Here is a 19,513-nt window from a genome sequence, read left to right on the forward strand (position 1 = left end):
GGGTATAAGGTGTCCATAAAAGCCGCAACCTAGCTGTGGTGTCAAGGTCAATGCCACCTCAAAAAACGTACCATGAAAGGTCAGATGGGATAGGCTCCGAGGTCATCAGTGACGCTTTTTAGACCAGGGGAGTCTCAAACTCAATTTACCTGGGGGGTCCACTGGAGCTACTCCTACTCCTCCATCTGGTACTTTTACAATCAGTAACTGTTACATTTGTTCACTTCCTGCTTTCCTAATATAGTTTTTTATTTTTTATTTTTTATTTTTTATTTTTTATTTTTTATTTTTTATTTTTTATTTTTTATTTTTTATTTTTTATTTTTTATTTTTTATTTTTTATTTTTTATTTTTTATTTTTTATTTTTTATTTTTTATTTTTTATTTTTTATTTTATTATTATTATTGAGTGTGAATGGTTGTTTCATGCTAGGTTAATTAGCAACTCCAAATTGTCCATAGGTATGAATGTGAGTGTGAATGGTTGTTTGTCTATATGTGCCCTGTGATTGGCTGCCGACCAGTCCAGGGTGTACCCCGCCTCTCGACCAAAGACAGCTGGGATAGGCTCCAGCACCCCCCGCGACCCTCGTGAGGAAAAAGCGGTAGAAAATGAATGAATTATTATTATTATTATTATATTATTATTATTTTTATTTTTATTTATTGTTATTATTTTTCGTCACTTACCGAAGTACATGCAAACGCCACACAGAGATGAAACTGAGAATTTAATCCCGATCTACTGACTGTGTGGTCATCATACTAACCACTCGGACACCGTACAGCAATATTAATTCAAATATATATATATATATTTTTTTTTTTTTTGTCTCTGAAAAAGGGCTCATAAAATACACGGTTTGAATGTGTTGAACTTCATTTTTGTCCACTTGCAAATTGTGAATGAATTTGATACCAAATCGAAAGTGAAAGTTTAACAACCATGATAAAGCAGTACCCAAAGTACACAAACACATACAACTTACTCTTATTCAATTACTTATTCATATAACTCACACAAACCAATGAAGAACTTCATGCTCTACGCTGTGAGGCATTCAGGCGCACTCGTAATTGCGACTGATAATTGTTCATTCATTCATTCATTTTCTACCGTTCATTTTTTTGTAAATTGAATTGGAGTAAAAACCTTCTAAATATGTTTTTTTTGACACAATTAGAGCCCTCAAGACAAAATAACACCCCTATAGTGACTTTTACACTTGCATTACCCAATATTGTTGACATTCATTTTCTACCGCTCATCCTCACGAGGGTCGCGGTGAGTGCTGGAGCCTATCCCAGCTGTCTTCGGGCGAGAAGACAGTACACCCTGGACTGGTGGCCAGCCAATCACAGGGCACATATAGACAAACAACCATTCACACTCACATTCATACCTATGGACAATTTTGAGTCTCCATGTTTTTAGCATGTTTAGCATGTTTTTTTAGCATGTTTTTGGAATGTGGGAGGAAACCGGAGTACCCGGAGAAAACCCACGCATGCACGGGGAGAACATGCAAATTCCACACAGAGATGGCCGAGGGTGGAATTGAACCCTCGTCTCCTAGCTGTGAGGTCTGCGCGCTAACCACTCGACCGCCGTGCCGCCCCTGATAATTGTTTTTTCATTTTTATTCACGTACCCCGCTATGACAATTGCCGTACCCCTTGGGGTACACGTACCCCACATTGGGAACCTAAGATGTCGACAACTCAAAAGCCTTTTCTAAGCCTGCTACAGTACAGTTACCCTACACATACTATGTCACCTAAAACCGAAGCTTTTTTTTTTTTTTTTTTGGAAAACACGTGACACGTCCGCTCCCTTTACAACTTGAGCTGACGTTAGCGTCACCCGTGAAAGCGTGAATGCTGATCGTGAACCTGTTGGAGGTTGATAGTGATGGCTGAATCGCTTCTAAGACAAGAGCCTTCACTGCAGCTCAGATAAGAAGCACAGAAGAACAAGCGGGCGACGGGTGGTCTGACCATCACTGATATCGCCGCCGTCCAGTCGCCGCTTCCTGTAATAGTGCGGTTACCTTGACAACAGTATAAGAGTCAAGAAAAACTTGGCTACATTTCATATTTTCTACACATAAATCTGCATGTTTTATAACTCCCATTCATACAATGAACCATAGTATGTTGTTGTTTTTTTCCGATATTATATGATATTATATATTTCTAGGCATAATCATAAAAAAGACATATTTGGCTCATTTAGTACAACCAGTTCCAAATACATCCTTAAAAAAAAAATCGAGCTGTCATGATTCAATAATTCTCTACACGGATTAGAAACACAAATAGACTTGTATTGAAATGTGTGATTGCTTTGCAAGCTGCCATATCACAACATTACAGCGACGGAAAGTAGCATAGTAAATCATGTGATGATATCTTCTTATTATTAATATTATTTTTTTATTATATAATTATCTTATTATCAGGGGTGTCAACTGTCCTGTTTAGCAAATTTGCATATTTTTTCATTCATTCATCCATTCATTAATTTGTTTTCTACCGCTTTTCCAGCACGAGGGTCACGGGGGTGCTGGAGCCTACCCCAGCTGTCTTCGGGCAAGAGGCGGGGTACACCCTGGACTGGTGGCCAGCCAATCACAGGGCACATATAGACAAACAACCTTTCTGCCTTTCTCCGCTCTTCAGTAATCAGAAGTAGAACATACATAAGTTTCAGGAAAATATCAGTTCCAAACTAAAAAAAAATTGTGAGAAAAGCTACATTTCAAGCATAATTTTCGCTCATGAAATAAAAAGTTTGTTTCTGCCTTTCTTCGTTCTTTAGTAATCAGAAGTAGAACATATGTAAGTTTCAGGAAAATATCAGTTCCCAACTATTTTTTTTGTGTGAGAAAAGCTACATTTCAAGCATAATTTTCTCTCATGAAAAAAAAGTTTGTTTCTGCCTTTCTCCGTTCTTTAGTAATCAGAATTAGAACATACGTAAGTTTCAGGAAAATATCAGTTCCCAACTAAAAACAATTTTTTTTGTGTGTGAGAAAAGCTACATTTCAAGCATAATTTTCTCTCATGAAAAAAAAAGAGTTTTTTTCTGCCTTTCTCCGTTCTTTAGTGATCAGAATTAGAACATACGTAAGTTTCAGGAAAATATCAGTTCCCAACTAATTTTTTTGTGAGAAAAGCTACATTTCAAGCAGAATTTTCTCTCATGAAATAAAAAGTTTGTTTCTGCCTTTCTCCGTTCTTTAGTAATCAGAAGTAGAACATACAGAAGTTTCAGGAAAATATCAGTTCCCAACTAAAACTTTTTTGTGAGAAAAGCTACATTTCAAGCATAATTTTCTCTCATGAAAAAAAAGTTTGTTTCTGCCTTTCTCTGTTCTATAGTAATCAGAATTAGAACATACGTAAGTTTCAGGAAAATATCAGTTCCCAACTATTTTTTTTGGTGAGAAAAGCTACATTTCAAGCATAATTTTCTCTCATGAAAAAAAAAGTTTGTTTCTGCCTTTCTCTGTTCTTTAGTAATCAGAATTAGAACATATGTAAGTTTCAGGAAAATATCAGTTCCCAACTAAAACTTTTTTGTGAGAAAAGCTACATTTCAAGCATAATTTTCTCTCATGAAAAAAAAGTTTGTTTCTGCCTTTCTCCGTTCTTTAGTAATCAGAATTAGAACATACGTAAGTTTCAGGAAAATATCAGTTCCCAACTAAAAACAATTTTTTTTGTGTGTGAGAAAAGCTACATTTCAAGCATAATTTTCTCTCATGAAAAAAAAATTGTTTCTGCCTTTCTCCATTCTTTAGTGATCAGCAGTACAGCATAGGTACATTTCAGGAAAACATCAGTTCCCAACTAAAAAATCGGAGGAAAAAAAAAAAAACGGAGGAAGTCGGTATCACGTGATGTTGGTGTTTACGCTTTACTGGGCATGCCCCATTGACTATTCTGGTTGATTATAGCGGCGCATGTACGTAGACACGCGATTGGAATATTCCTTTCCATGTATGCCATTGCTTTCGGAAAGGTCATTCGGAAAGATTCATGTAAACGTGGCTAGTCATGAAATTTCCAGCAAAGTCAAGTTAAAATGAGGACGGTCTTACCAGTCTAGTTAAATCATGAACACACAAATAAAGCCTTGCATGCTGTTTCCTTCTCTTCATTCAACATATTGGAAAAAAAGCAAGCTTATTGAATCCATATTTGTTCCTGATAATTCATTTCTCTCTTCAGTGTAGCACAGAGTGATTAAAATCATTACTGGGAGAATGAAAAATCAACAACCGTGCCAAAAGAAAAAGTGGAACTCACACTATTAAAAAAAATAAAAAATACCGACCTGCGTTCAGCTTGAGTGTGCTGTTCATTTCAGCGTCAAAGTCCTCATGTGCTCTCTGTCCAAGTGAGGCGATTTACTGCCTTGCTCCTTCCACACTGAAAACCACTGACTTGTGACAAGGGAGCATCTCTGCAGTGGCCTAAGCCTATAAAGACAATGATATTTATTTATAGAAGAAAAATGACACCTCTCTTGCCAAATGTAGTGCATCAACTATAAAAAAAACTATAATATGGTATTGGTGAGGGGTGTCCAAAATGTGCATATTTTATTGGCATTCAGCATATTCTAAATATAAAATGAATGCATCAATAATTAGATATAAGGTCATCTCATCTAATTTTGCGGCTTCACTTAATCATGGGTTTGGTGGAATCAAACTTGGGTTTCCTAGCTGTGAGGCCAGCACATTAGCCACTCTCAGCCCTGGAAAAACAATTCATTCATTCATTCATTTTCTACCGCTTATCCTCTTGAGGGTCGCGGTGGTGCTGGAGCCTATCCCAGCTGTCTTCTTGCGAAAGGCGGGGTACACCCTGGACTGGTGGCCAGCCAATCACAGGGCACATATAGACAAACAACCATTCACACTCACATTCATACCTATGGACAATTTGGAGTCGCTAATTAACCTAGCATGTTTTTGGAATGTGGGAGGAAACCGGAGTACCCGGAGTACCCGGAGGAAAAAAAAAAGTTTGTTTCTGCCTTTCTCCGTTCTTTAGTAATCAGAATTAGAACATACGTAAGTTTCAGGAAAATATCAGTTCCCAACTAAAAACATTTTTTTGTGTGTGTGAGAAAAGCTACATTTCAAGCATAATTTTCTCTCATGAAAAAAAAAAGTTTGTTTCTGCCTTTCTCCGTTCTTTAGTGATCAGCAGTAGAGCATAGGTACGTTTCAGGAAAACATCAGTTCCCAACTAAAAATGCCGTTGACTGATGAAAATAATTTTTCTCTTGCTGGGAATCACCATCTATAATAACTTATGCCTGAGCTTGTTTCGTAAACACACTAGCAAAACTTGGGGCAAAGCCAAGCACATAAGGAAACTCCGCTCATCTGTGACATCACAAAAGAACAGTTTAGCAACACCCTCTGAAACGGAGCTTTTTGAGCCATCCCAAACTTCTCACTTCCAAATGCGCAAACTTCATTATGTGTAACTTTAGCATCGTTTAACATGAGAATACAACATTCTAACAATATTTATAGTTCAGAAAAATGAAAAATACATAATGGGTCTCTTTTAAAGTAATGCCATCTTAAATCTTACTACTCTTCTTCCTATTTATTTGTATGACAGAGGAGAATATTTGCGTTAATATGAGTGACTGTTGTGAAATTTATAACAACATAGCAGGACTATGTTTACTGACGTTTACTCCGTGTTGAGAAAGCTCAGCATAGACCTTATCGGGATTAAATGGGAGGGCTTTGACCTCAATCAAGAAAATAATTACTGTTGCCGGACTTTTTAATTAGCTAACAAACCTTCCGCAGGCACATAATGAGTCAGAAAACAAAGGTAATTACAGTTAAAATTCTTATTAAATTCAGTACAATCTTTTTTCAGCAGGCTTGTGAAGCCATATTGAATTTTTTTCACTGGAAATTCAATTCCCGGTTCCTTGGCTTTGTTTCTCTCACAAAATATCTGGATAATATATTTCCCAACCGGAATGCTCATTCTATATATTACAGCCGGTGTCTCTGTCTGTCAGAAAAGGTGAGGTATGGTAATACAATAAAGGGCATTTGCTTCAAGATAAAACCAAGTCGAGTGTGACTGACTCCATCTTGCCCCCGAGTAATGAAGATTATTCATGATTGGCATCGCTGATAGAAGCAATGGCTCACAAACAAGCGTACGCACGCGGTTCTTTTCTCGTGCAGGGTGCTCGGGTGTCATGAATCACAATGTTTCCTATTATATTCCCTCAGAAGTACAAGCACCACACACTCATCTCATGCAGCAGTTGTTATCTGTCATCACCAGTGTTGCCGCTCCTTCACCAGCAACAGTCAATACGGATGCAGCACCCACTTACTCTGTGTACGCTATGTGTGTGTGTGTGTGTGTTTGTGATGAACTAGCACTGCAGCAATGTGAAACAAGCATTGCACCATCAGTATTTTTGTCAAACTGATGCTTGGCTTCAACACACAGTAGACTTTATTCTGCTAACATTGATCATGTCAATATGCAATATACAGGAAAATGATGGGAGATATACCACAGATATATATTTTTATATAATCTTTTTAATAAAATACCAATTCATGTGAAATATTTGTGATGTTACATATTACACATGTTATGGACTTTCAATTGTAAATGCATTCCTTATTTGAACATTTGCACCTAGAACCATAATATTTACTTTGAATTGTATAGAAATAAGAATATTTGAACTGTAATATTTGACGCCCTGTTATAACATATATATATTTCTAATTACATTTAAAGCTTAGCTGCAACAAAACTGAAAACACGCTTTCCCAATATTGTGGGTTTAGTAGATATTTGATTAGTGACAAGGACAATAGCAGCGAACGTTACTTCCTGTAACTGTCACAGAAACCTCCTATATTCTGATTCTGATTGGCTTAAACAATTCGAATCAAAGCCAGCCTTCCGCTCTAAAAACGACCAATCACAACACAAGTTCAAGTTTTTGCAGCCAATCACAATTCATGGTCTCCTAGAGCGGGAGGGTCCGAATACGGAAGTATGGCGTCTTCATTTTGTTTAGCTACTTAAGCGCCAAAACTGCTATAATGCGTGGTGGGTTTTGATTAAAAAATACTTTTTGGTGGTTAATTAAGCACCGAAAAGGTAAGTTTGCATTACGTTACTATGGTTAGATTATTTCGAGTTAAAGTAACGTGCGTTAGTCTGAATGTTAAAACCCTTCTTTACGTGATAGCTGCACTTTGACGCCGTCTTAGATTTAGCGTTCGCAATAATGTTATTGTACTTTATACAGTAATACATAAAATGTTGTTGCACGTTGTACAAATAATATGTATTATATGTAATATAATATGCTGTATAGTTGTGCTATGAAAAACCATAACAACAAGACTAGTTTATTGCACACACTCAAGCTAATTTTTGACTCCCCTACTATAGTATGGTATCTACCTTATTTTACCCAGCAATATTATGAAATAGCATCGTTAACCAATGTTAACAGTTGAATGACACACTTGTGTTGCGCTACTGCATAGTCATTTGCTAATCAAGTTGCCCTTTGACACCAGGCCCAGCTTCTGTGAGAGATGGAGGAGCTCTACACTTTGGAAAAGGAGGTAGGACGTGGTAATTACGGTGTGGTCTTTGAGGGCCGTATAGCCAAAACAGGAGAGCGGGTGGCTATCAAGCGTCTGCCCTGCAAGAACGCAGAATGCATTGAACTCTACTTGCAAGAGTTGTGGGCCATGAAAGCCACAGCCAAAAAACATGCCAATATCATTGCATTGCACAATTACCTCCTGCAGACCGGGAAGTGGAGTTTAAAGCCGTTAAAAGGAGGCAAGTTGCCACTACATCTCGTCGAAAGTGTGCTGAAGGGAAGGGTTGTTGGGACAATGTCGCAACGACAGGAAAGAGATTCCCGGTCTGACTCTCAACGGAGGACTAACTCTGCATCCAGACTTCAAGATAGAACCAACACTCTCCCATCAACCCCCAAAAGGCCTCCAAACAGAACCAGGAAGAGGTGGTCCCAGGCAGAAGACGAGCAGCCTTTAAAATGCTCGGCCCTGTGGCTCGTGATGGAATACTGTGACGGAGGAGACTTGAATCACTTCCTGCTCTCCAGACCGCCTGACGCCCAGCGTAACCATGATGTGGTGCGGCAGCTCAGCAGTGCCATGGCCTTCCTGCATCACCTTGGTATCATGCATCGAGACCTAAAGCCTGACAACGTGCTTGTCAGGATTCAACCCAATGGTCCTGTTTATAAGGTAGGTTGTGATTGATAGGTTCTGTTGTGATCTGGTGTTATTCACAAAATACCTTGACCATCTTTGTAGTGCAGTTTCCTAACAGGGTCTGATCCATTACCTTATTGCTATGTGACATTACATGTGTCAGACAATAACCTGCTTTGTTCAATGAAGCGATTGTTGGATAGGAAGTGATTAAAAATCAGTGCCCTCTTATCCCACAGTGTAACACTGATATATCATCACGGTAATGGTTTTATTTCATTTGAACATGCATCAGATTACAATTGAATGCATCATATAATCAGTTCCCAGTTCCACATGTCCAAAAGGAGTAGGAAGAAGCAAAGCTTATTAAATCCTACCCCTCCATCTGGTACTTTTACAATCAGTAACTGTTACATTTGTCCACTTCCTGCTTTCTTAGTATAATTTTTTTAATTGAAATTTTTTTATGAATTTTTATTTTTTTAGTTTTATTTTGTTTTTTATTTTTTGTCACATACCGAAGTACGAGATGATATGAGCATCCAATGCCATAATGTGTACCATAGTAAGTGTCAATATAGTGATATATATAGCACATCATGACTGGTTCAAGACTCTTCATCCTTGTATTTAGCAAACATCAACTGCTTGTATTGTTTCTTGAATTGTCTCATCGTTGTGCATTGTTTGATGTCCTTACTCAATCCATTCCATAGTTTGATTCCACCACAAATGCTATGGCTTTTTAACGTAGTCCCTAGCATAGAAGTGTTTCAAATGTACTTCTTCTCTGAGATTATATTTCTAGTATTGGATAACATTTTTAGCTAATTGGTTATTTTTAGCCTTTTGCATTATTTTAGCTGTTTGAAGGTGAACTATATCAGCAAGTTGAAGTATTTGTGATTTTAGAACTAAGGAGTTAATATGTTCTCTGTAGGCGGCATTATGAATTATCCTTACCGACTTTTTTGCAGTACATTTAGCGAGTGAAGATTGCTTTTATAGTTATTACTCCATATTTCCACACAATAAATAATATATGATGTATTTTGGTGCGTACCCTCTAGGTGGCAGACTTTGGCTTGAGCAAGATGAGCTCAGACGGCCAGATGGATGGTAATCTGACCAGGAAGCATTTCTCTTCCACCTGTGGCTCAGACTTCTACATGGCTCCTGAGGTTTGGGGGGGACTGACTTACACGGCCCAGGCAGACATCTTTTCGCTGGGTGTGATGTTCTGGGCCGTCCTGGAGAGGATCACCTTCCTGGAGGAAGGAACCACACGGGAACAACTCGGTGAGTCATGGTCTGGAGTTTAGGAATACAGTAAAGCTCGGATATATCGGACTCTGATATATCGGAAATTTGCTCACAACGGACAGATAAAAAAGAACCGTTTTTCCGTCATGCATTTCCAATAAAAATTCATTGCATATATCAGATTTTTTATAACGGATTTCGCCTATTTCGGACAAAATCTCGTTCCAATGCATTTCCATAAAATTTCCCTCGCATATATCGGATGGCCGCATCGTTATGCTAATCTTGTTGATGTCACTGGCTATTGTCTTTCTCCTGGCTCAAGATTTAGGACAAATATAAAAGTGAGTGATGTCAATAATACTAGCACAGCAGTGAATGAGATCTTAACCTCACTATTGGAAATAACGTAGGCCTGACGGGCGTAACAGGGCCTAGCTTAATTAACAATTTGTTATGCTCAGAGTCCAATAAAGTTAAATTCTCATTACCTTACCTCTCTTTTCATTTCCCAGTCCAGGTACATTGGAAACATAGTCAAGGAAGTGCCTTTTTATAACGGATAAAATCCGATTTACGCATATACCGGATATAAATCCGATATATGCGTAAAACTGACATTTTCCGGTATACGCATATAACGGATTTCGCTTATACCGGACAAAACCAGTGGGAACAATTGAATCCGATATACATATATAACAATACATTGATACCAAAAAATTGTATTGTATGTAATAATTTAAACAGGGAGGTCAAAAAAGGTGGAGTGTGTGCCGGTCTGGCGACGCGGCGCACTGAATTGACTTTGACTCCATTAACTGGCACATATTAAAAATGTCAGATACTATACATCACATCTTCGTCAAGCACGGGCCATTAGTCATAAATGTAAATGGCGGCAGAGATGAGGGATGGCTGCACCTTTTTGAAAAGAGATTAAAAGCGCCTCTGTTGCTTTTAATTCAAGATGACAGTCTTGACACAAGCACTGGTTTCCGGGGGAACACCAGATAACAATTTCCCCCATGGTAATATTAATTAATTCAATCCTCCCAACCATTTGTCAAGGGTTTCCTTTTAATGAAGATTAATTAAAGCAACAATGCAGGTGAAGTGGTATTTAAATTAAATTATGATTGTTTATAACTGTATAGTACTTTATCGTTGGAACCCCATGTGGCTGCACATTCAAAAGAGTCATTTCAATCTACGAGAGCGCAGGGCCAATTTCTGCCAAGCGCTCCACTATGACAGGATAATGAAATGCTTATAACACAAATGTCTCATTTTATTCACGAAAAATGGCCAAAACCAACCGTTGGTGGTGACGACGACGGCGGCGGCGGCGATATGAAGCATTTTCCTCAAGTTAAGTGCCTTGAGTCATTGGTACTCTTATTAGGTTGGATGAAACGGTTATGATTGCGGGTGACGGAGCTTCAGTCGCTTTCTAAAAAGAAAAAAAAAAGAAGCCAAATGGAATTTAGCAGATCACAATTCTCTTTGTGTGATAATGTGAAGTAGCAGCCCGCGGGCGTTTCACAGACGAATAAAATGCGTGTGATTTGTCTCGTTCTGTGACTCACGCGGTTATTTGACTTGGCAGCGGTGCAGAGATCATTTTATCAAGTGTTTAACTCTTTGTCGGATTTTTATCCTGGAACTGTTTAGGGGAGGAAAAAAAGGGCAGGTAGAAACAATAGGAGCATAATTGGGAAAACAATGTCCAGCCAGTCCTTCCATGCGTTGCATCAAGGGGTGTCCAAAGTGCGGCCCTGAGACTTGCTTTTTATTGTCCCTCAAATAATTAGTATTATTTATTCCAAATTATTTGTGCCATTTACTATTTGCGCTGTACATTGTTTTTCATATTTTATGTCATCTATCTCTATCTCTCTATCGAGCTCTCTATCTCTCTATCTCTCTATCTCTCTATCTCTATCTCTCTCTCGCTATCTATCTCGATCTCTCTCTCGCTATCTCTCTCTCTCTCGCTATCGCTATCTCTCTCGCTATCTCTCTCTCGCTATCTCTCTCTCTCTCTCTCTATCGCTATCTCTCTCTCTATCGCTATCTCTCTCTCTATCTATCTCTCATACAGTCAATGAATGTAAGCCCATGTCAGAACATTTACAAATATTTAGTCTGAAAAGAAGTCTATAAATGAATTATGTAAATACAAACATGTAATAATGATAATTGATGATAAATGGTTTCCAATGAGTTCTTTCTTAACTTTGATGGTGTTTCTCACCTTCTTTATTCTAATCTAAATTGCTGGTCCTCTCAGCTTTGTTTGGCCACATGGCGGGTTACTCAATAAAGGAAATGCACAGCACAGACAGTAAGTCAGCAGTGGAGGGTGCTTTGTTTGGTCACTCCATTCAACGGATTGATACAGCACAGGGAACACAGACTAGTTTGTTCCGCTCAACATTGTACGATGATAACCAAGGCAGAGCTAAAGTTTTGTTGATAACTGAATCATACGGAAATTCATTCATTTTCTACCGCTTATCCTCACGAGGGTCGCGGGGCGTGCTGGAGCCTATCCCAGCCGTCTTCGGGCGAGAGGCGGGGTGGCCAGCCAATCACAGGGCACATATAGACAAACAACCATTCACACTCACATTCATACCTATGGACAATTTGGAGTCGCTAATTAACCTAGCATGTTTTTTGGAATGTGGGAGGAAACCGGAGTACCCGGAGAAAACCCACACATGCACGGGGAGAACATGCAAACTCCACACAGAGATGGCTGAGGGTGGAATCGAACTTGGGTCTCCTAGCTGTAACACTTTTTCCGCTGTGCAGCCCTGGGAAAATAATGTTACCCGGAGAGAACATGCAAACTCCACACAGATATGGCTGAGGGTGGAATTGAACTCTCCTAGCTGTGACGTCTGCGCGCTAACCACTACAACACCATGCAGCCCCTAAATCTGTATATCTCACAGGAAATGTATACTCTGTCAAACATTGGCAGCATTTCTAGAAATGCTGGATTTTCTACTGTATTGAAGAGCAACATTTCTTATCTAGCATGTTTTTGGAATGTGGGAGAAACCCCACGCATGCACGGGGAGAACATGCTAACTCCACACAGAGATAGCCGAGGGTGGAATTGAACCCTGGTCTCCTAGCTGTGAGGTCTGCGTGCTCACCACTCAACCACTAATTTTTCTTTATCCCTCCCTTTTAGGTGCGTACGTAAGTAAGAGTCGCTGGTTGATGCCACTGGGCGAAGCTTTGTGGGAGAACGCCGACCTCCGGCTGCGCATCCCCATGAAGTCGAAAAGAGCAACCCGGCTGCCACCCCCTCCCGGCCTGGCAATGTGCAGCCTACTTTCCGACATGCTCTCCTCGGACCCAGATTCGCGGCCTCCAGCGGACCAGCTGGAGTCTAGGGTGTGCGCTGCTTTGAAAGAGGACTCCTGCTGACACAAAGAGCTACTAATGGCCACATCCGAAGCATCACCCGCGGAGCCATTGACTGCGGCGTCTCCTCCATGTGTAAATAACAGCCGAGATAAACCCCGTCCATTCAAGGTGAACTATTTTATTTAACTATTATATCATTTGGAGCTGATCATTACTGACTAGCACTTAAAGTAGTTCCAATGGGAGTTGAGTCTCAATATAACCACATCATGACATTCTGCATCACGCATAGGATATGTATTCATCATCCACAACATTAAATACATCTACACAATATAACGTGAGGGATGTATCAGAAATTCAGGGCTAATGCTCACTTTTGAGAGTTTCTACTGATATTAAAGTTACTACTATAACAGAATGTGTCCATACAGCACCAAAATGAGAACAACTTAACATGTTTGCTCCACTTTGGAGCTTCAGTCTACTTTTCTGACCCGTAAATGTAGTTAGAATGTCGTATTCTCGTTTTAAACAATGCCAAAGTTTCAGACAATGAGGTTGCCGCATTTGGAAGTCAGCCCTCAAAAGAAGTTTGGGATGTCTCAAAACAATCGGTTTCAAAAGGCGTGGTAAAAACTGCCCCTTTGTGACATCACAGAGGAGCGGCTTCCTTATATGGGTGTGGCTGTAAGCCAAATAAGCTCTCTGCAGCCGGATTAGCCAACAATTTTGCTAAAGCCCGATGCTTTCAGAAGGTAATAATTCAGTAAGTAATTTATCAGTGTTTATTTTGTGTAAATCATGTAGCAAAAGCGCTTGTATACAGGGAGCAGGGTTGCTAATAGCCGTTTCTGGAAGTCCTTTTTAAGCACCAACCGCAGTAGAGTAGGTGTGCCTGGAGGCAGGCCTTGGGTGGAATACATTAAAACATACCATTATCTCGGGAACCACTGAATGCAAAGAAATATAGCTGAATAGGTGCAGATTCTGGAAGAACTAGAAAGCTTTGTGTGCTGGTTATCGTGTGTGTGTGGTCAACTCAATACAAAGGGCCGAAAAATGAGGTCCCCTTTAAAACCTGGAGCTCTCCTACCTAACCGCCAGTCTAGCTAACCGCTACATTTCTATTCATCGCTTAGATTTCATCAGCATTTTATGGATATTGATCATGTGTTTAGTGTACCTGTTGTGTGTGTGGGTGTGTATGTATACACTTCCTTTCTCTCCCCCATGATTGGGCCTTAGTTGAATTGTGTAAATATGTATAAAAATCTGGTTTCACTACTCGTCTTATGATGAAAAATCACTATTTAAAAAATGATATACAGTATATAAAGTTTACATTTAAGTGAGTCATACAAGTACACAATGTGCTCTATTGGGACCTCGTGTAGTATGTGATGCAAGCGCCATGCTTAGCCGCTGGCCGTTCATTTAAAAGGAGCATGTTGGAGCTAAAAGTCGTTTCACACAGTAAACGACTTTAATGAAACCCGGGGGATTACTGCTGTGCTTTTTATGTAAATAGATTTCTTCCTGTTTTGAACCCCAAAATTAAATTGTTTAAGAATGGCATGTTGCATTCACTGCAGCCCACATATATTCACTATTTTGATTGTTTGTATATAAGACTTTTATATATGACTTTTTTTTATATTTTTGCCTCAGATATAAACCATATTTTATGCAGGTCTTTCATAGTTCATTCATTCATTTTCTACCGCTTTTTCTACCGCTACCAGCCAATCACAGGGCACATATAGACAAACAACCATTCACACTCACATTCATACCTATGGACAATTTGGAGTGGCTAATTAACCTAGCATGTTTTTGCATGCACGGGGAGAACATGCAAACTCCACACAGAGATAGCCGAGGGTGGGATTGAACCCTGGTCTCCTAGCTGTGAGGTCTGCGTGCAGCCGGTCTTTCATAGTATTATCTTTAAATATTTCCCGAGATTTATTATGAACAGGAAATTATTATGTAATTAATCAGATATGATGCTTTTTTTTAGAGCCGATCCAGCATGTTACAGGTTGTGGGTCTTAGTCATTGACATTCATATCTACGACAATATGTAATATATAATATGCTGGAAGCTCCCAGAAGTTACACATGATCATAAAAAATAAAATAAAAAGCTGGTCGCACCAACCAGGTACGTCATGAGCCCCCTTTAGAGGACGTCAGTGGGACAAGTGGAGATTTAAGTAGTGCTAATCTCCGCTTGTACGCTAGCCTCCGTGATCCGGGCTCAGTGGGGTCGTGTCTGACAGATCTGTGACCTTTACTGCTGTGACAGCCGCTCACGCTTTGTTGGCCAGCCAATAGCTTCCTCATGCCATCTGTGACCCCTCTTTTCCTGAGATTGGAAGGGGAAATGCATGTATATGCATATATGTACATGCTATACAGTATAGCCGGGGGTGTGCAAAGTGCGGCACAGGGGCCATGTTTGGGGCCAGAGTTTGTTCTTTGCTGGCATATTGTAGATTCATTAATTTTCTACCGCTTTTTCCTCACGAGGGTCGCGGGGGGTGCTGGAGCCTATCCCAGCTGTCTATGGACAATTTGGAGTGGCTAATTAACCTAGCATGTTTTTGGAATGTGGGAGGAAACCGGAGTACCCGGAGAAAACCCACGCATGCACGGGGAGAACATGCTAACTCCACACAGAGATGGCCGAGGGTGGGATTGAACTGGGTAACATTATTTTTCCAGGGCTGCACGGCGGAAAAGTGTTAGCGCTAGGAGAACCAAGTTCGATTCCACCCTCAGCCATCTCTGTGTGGAGTTTGCATGTTCTCCCCGTGCATGCGTGGGTTTTCTCCGGGTACTCGGGTTTCCTCCCACATTCCAAAAACATGCTAGGTTAATTAGCGACTCCAAATTGTCCATAGGTATGAATGTGAGTGTGAATGGTTGTTTGTCTATATGTGCCTTTTGATTGGCTGGCCACCAGTCCAGGGTGTACCCCGCCTGTCGCCCGAAGACAGCTGGGAGGCTCCAGCACCCCTCGCGACCCTCGTCAGGATAAGCGATAGAAAATGAATGAATGAATTTTAGAGCCCTCCACACATGAAGTAACACCCCTATAGTGAACTTTATACTCATATTACCCAATATAGTAGACATAATAAGAGAAAAGATGTTTTTACGCTACATGACGGACGAGTAATTAACGCGGGGGACTCACAACTAGGAGACCCGAGTTTGATTCCACAATCAGCCATCTCTGTGTGGAGTTTGCATGTTCTCCCCGTGCATGCGTGGGTTTTCTCCGGGTACTCCGGTTTCCTCCCACATTCCAAAAACATGCTAGGTTAATTAGCCACTCCAAATTGTCCATAGGTATGAATGTGAGTGTGAATGGTTGTTTGTCAATATGTGCCCTGTGATTGGCTGGCCACCAGTCCAGGGTGTCCATGGCCCATTTTTCAGTATGCGTAAAAGTTTGGACACCCCTGACCAAAAAATAAAAATAGACTACATGGATAGAAGCTCTCGAATCACAGTGATAAGACTTGCTCCTCTTTTCCTCACGTCGCAGTGAAGATTAAACCAAAGTGTTCCTGAATTCACTGCCTCAGCAAGACCGGAAAAGGAGTAGGAGGCAAAGTTTTCAGATATCACAACTGATTGCGAGCAAGCTGGAACGCGGCCGATACTGTGATGCGTCAGGATTACAACAGCAGTCACGATGCAGGCGCCGCCACCGCCGCCGCTTGCAGGAAATTACGTATCGGCTGTTCTGCTTCAGTCAAGCATAACCACCCCTCATCCCGCCACCTTCAGCCAGTAACCGTACTGTAGTAGGTCGATGCATGAGGAATTAGCGCTTTATTGCTCCCTATTTCTCACATGACAAAACCTTTCCGGTAATTGTGGCTCAACACGGCACTCGCTCAATGTTCAATAGACAGAAAACTGATGGAGTTGTAATTGCACAGGCTGTGTCATATGCGCCACTAAAACACTCTGATGGGGCAGTCATTAAGGGGTGCCCCGCAGGGGTGGAAGAAGTCATCTAGAGGTGCTGTTTTTCCATATGTCTACCTAACACATCAGGTCACTATAACTCAAAACATGCTTTATTCTTCAGAAATAAAAACACTCAAATCAGTAAAAGGAAGAGCTCACCATCATTGATCACTAAATTTTTTCATAGAAACAACTGCTTAGCATTTTAAATATTATGTTGATGTTGACCTAAGCGGGTCATTTTTAGTAATAATAAGAACAGGACTTGATGAGCTGGGTCCAATAAGTTTCAGTTTTGGGAGTCTTCTCTCATTCGTTTTTCCGACATGATGTCACCCAACAGATTGAAAGCCTTTAGCAGAGTTTCAGTAAAAAAAAAAAATCATGATCCAATAAAATAATCAAAAAAAAGTCCAAGTTTAGTCCAATCCGGGTTAAACCAAATGCTTCACCATGTAAGGTCCTTCCAACTCGTAGCCCATCTTCTTGTAGTAGTTCCTTGTTCCCACACCTGGGAAAAGAGAGGAAAATCTGGGTGATGGATAAATAATAGAGAAGAAGTAGTATTGAAGTATTTAGTGTTTATTATTGGGATATAACGTGAGTTTTCAAATTCTAACATTATGGGCATGCCTCCAAGGAGCCTTGTTTACATTCACCTTCAAAGCGGATGCCTTTTGTACATATAAATAAGAAATAATATAACATAAAAATAGAAAAATAATAGCGAATATTAGTGATATATATATATATATATATAGATAGATAGATAGATATCTATCTATATATATATATATATATATATATATATATATATATATAGCTATAGATATAGATATATATATATATATATATTATTACTGTTGTTGATGTTATGCTTGTTCGGCTATTAGCTAACTGTCATTAGCAAACTGTAGCTAGCTAATGTTAGCTACAATAGAGGCAATGAGCACTAAATACCTATAAATATGACTACAAATCAAATTCAAATTACAAAGACAAAACCACAAATTTGCTAGTACTATGTAATAGGAGTATAAATACCAACAAAAACATAAAGATCACCTCAGATCTCCATGGCGACCATTGAACTGTTACCACTTTATTCCACAAAAACAGATGTATGGTGGCACCCCTAAATAATCATGTATTGGAAAAATATTTTGTATGTGTTGTTTCTACATATATTGGAACACTTTTAGTACCCAGACATATCAAAATTCAATAATTGTGTTTTTTTGATGCACCCTAATATTCTAGAATTCTGCACTTTTGGTGTCCTGTGGATGTTTTAGATGTTTCAAAATGGCCTCCAGTGCAACTGATTCTCACCTGAAATGACGGCCAATTTATAGGAGCCATGTTCATCCCTGGAAATTCTCTCTGCCTCTTCCATTAACATCATTCCGAAGCCCTAACGATGCGGGAAGGACAGTTAAAACAATAGTTGAACCGCACAAGTTGAACTTCAGCAGTCGGACACCTGATGTTGGAACTTGCTGGGGTCCCGGCTGCTGACGGGGACCACGCTGCCGTATACGTGCAGCTCGCGCACGATGGACACGTCGCCTTTCAACTCGGGTCGAAACGACTGCGGGGAGCAGCGGCGCAAACGTAACAATCCGATGAGGATGTCCTGTTCGGGATCCTCGTAGGTAAGGAAGGTTTCCCAGGAACCGTTGGCCACATAGTCCCGCCGCACCAGCTCCACCTGAGCATATGTATGATAAGTGTTTTTTTTAAAGATGCTACGTTTGCTACCGTTGTCATCTCCAGGATGCTGCCAACTACCTGGTAGGGTCGAACTTTGTGGTGGATTTCCTGAATGCCCACTTCTCTGGTCCTCACGTCTCGGCACTGCTCGAAAGCATACGTTCAAATGAGTCAAAAAGGGCTGCAGGTTCAGTCCCGTTTATGTTGACACAGTCTTCTTATTATTACAAAAAAAGTCCAAAAAAGTACAAAAATTGTTTTTCCTAAAATAGCCCGCTTATGTCGACAACCTGTCTTTGAAGACCAACTCTTCAAATTCCGGGCCTCTATGTTTTTACTAAAAAATGCCCGCTTACGTTGACGAACCTTGCATGTATTGGTCCATGTATGTCGCTTACGTCGACAAACTTGTCCACCATTTCATATCACAAATTTATTTTGCCCGCTTATGTTGACAACCCATCAACCACCTGTTGCAAGTCCTGGTCCACAATGTACTTCTTACTAAAACATGCCTGTTTATGTTGACCCTCATGTTATTGCAGCTACTAAAAAAAATGGACGCTTATGTTAACAAACCCATCTGGGCTCGGTCTACCACGTTCTTCTAATTATGACTTAAAAGTGCCCGCTTATGTTGACAACTGGTCAATGTTGACCACCTGTTCAAAGTCCCACTTAAGTGCCCACTTATGTCGACAAACGCATCAAGTATCTGATCACCGTGTTCTTATAATTATTACTAAAAAGTGGCCGCTTATGTAGACAATCCGTTAATGTCCACCACCTCTTCTAGTCCCGGTCCACCGTGTTTGTCTTATTAACAAGCGCCTGTTTATGTTGCCAAGAAACTCACCAAGTCCTCTTATAAAGTT

General features: G+C 40.1%; 2 protein-coding genes and 1 long non-coding RNA gene across 3 annotated transcripts in view; 2 read left to right on the forward strand and 1 right to left on the reverse strand.

The window, feature by feature from the left end:
* Nucleotides 1-3,270, forward strand: part of LOC131139360 (uncharacterized) — a 30,597-nt gene extending 27,327 nt beyond the window's left edge. Inside the window, exon 3 of the long non-coding RNA XR_009132238.1 lies at nucleotides 2,548-3,270. This is a non-coding gene — a long non-coding RNA (uncharacterized LOC131139360). The remainder of the gene's footprint in view (nucleotides 1-2,547) is intronic.
* Nucleotides 3,271-6,755: 3,485 nt separating this feature from the next.
* On the forward strand, nucleotides 6,756-14,640 carry si:ch211-63o20.7 (Serine/threonine-protein kinase pdik1l-B-like). The gene is made up of 4 exons (XM_058091742.1): nucleotides 6,756-7,182; nucleotides 7,611-8,315; nucleotides 9,356-9,584; nucleotides 12,757-14,640. Exons 2-4 carry the CDS (start codon nucleotides 7,629-7,631, stop codon nucleotides 12,993-12,995), a joined length of 1,155 nt encoding a protein of 384 aa, XP_057947725.1. The 5' UTR covers nucleotides 6,756-7,182; nucleotides 7,611-7,628; the 3' UTR covers nucleotides 12,996-14,640.
* A 1,719-nt stretch (nucleotides 14,641-16,359) lies between these two features.
* Nucleotides 16,360-19,513, reverse strand: part of elp3 (elongator acetyltransferase complex subunit 3) — a 20,765-nt gene continuing 17,611 nt past the window's right edge. The window contains exons 12-15 of the mRNA XM_058085848.1: nucleotides 18,717-18,782; nucleotides 18,409-18,636; nucleotides 18,258-18,339; nucleotides 16,360-17,436 (exon numbers count right to left, since the gene is read on the reverse strand). Of these exons, the coding sequence (XP_057941831.1) occupies nucleotides 17,360-17,436; nucleotides 18,258-18,339; nucleotides 18,409-18,636; nucleotides 18,717-18,782 (453 nt within the window). The 3' untranslated portion in view covers nucleotides 16,360-17,359. The remainder of the gene's footprint in view (nucleotides 17,437-18,257; nucleotides 18,340-18,408; nucleotides 18,637-18,716; nucleotides 18,783-19,513) is intronic.

This window comes from Doryrhamphus excisus, chromosome 1 (genome assembly GCF_030265055.1).
Source record: "Doryrhamphus excisus isolate RoL2022-K1 chromosome 1, RoL_Dexc_1.0, whole genome shotgun sequence".
Lineage (NCBI taxonomy): Eukaryota > Metazoa > Chordata > Actinopteri > Syngnathiformes > Syngnathidae > Doryrhamphus > Doryrhamphus excisus.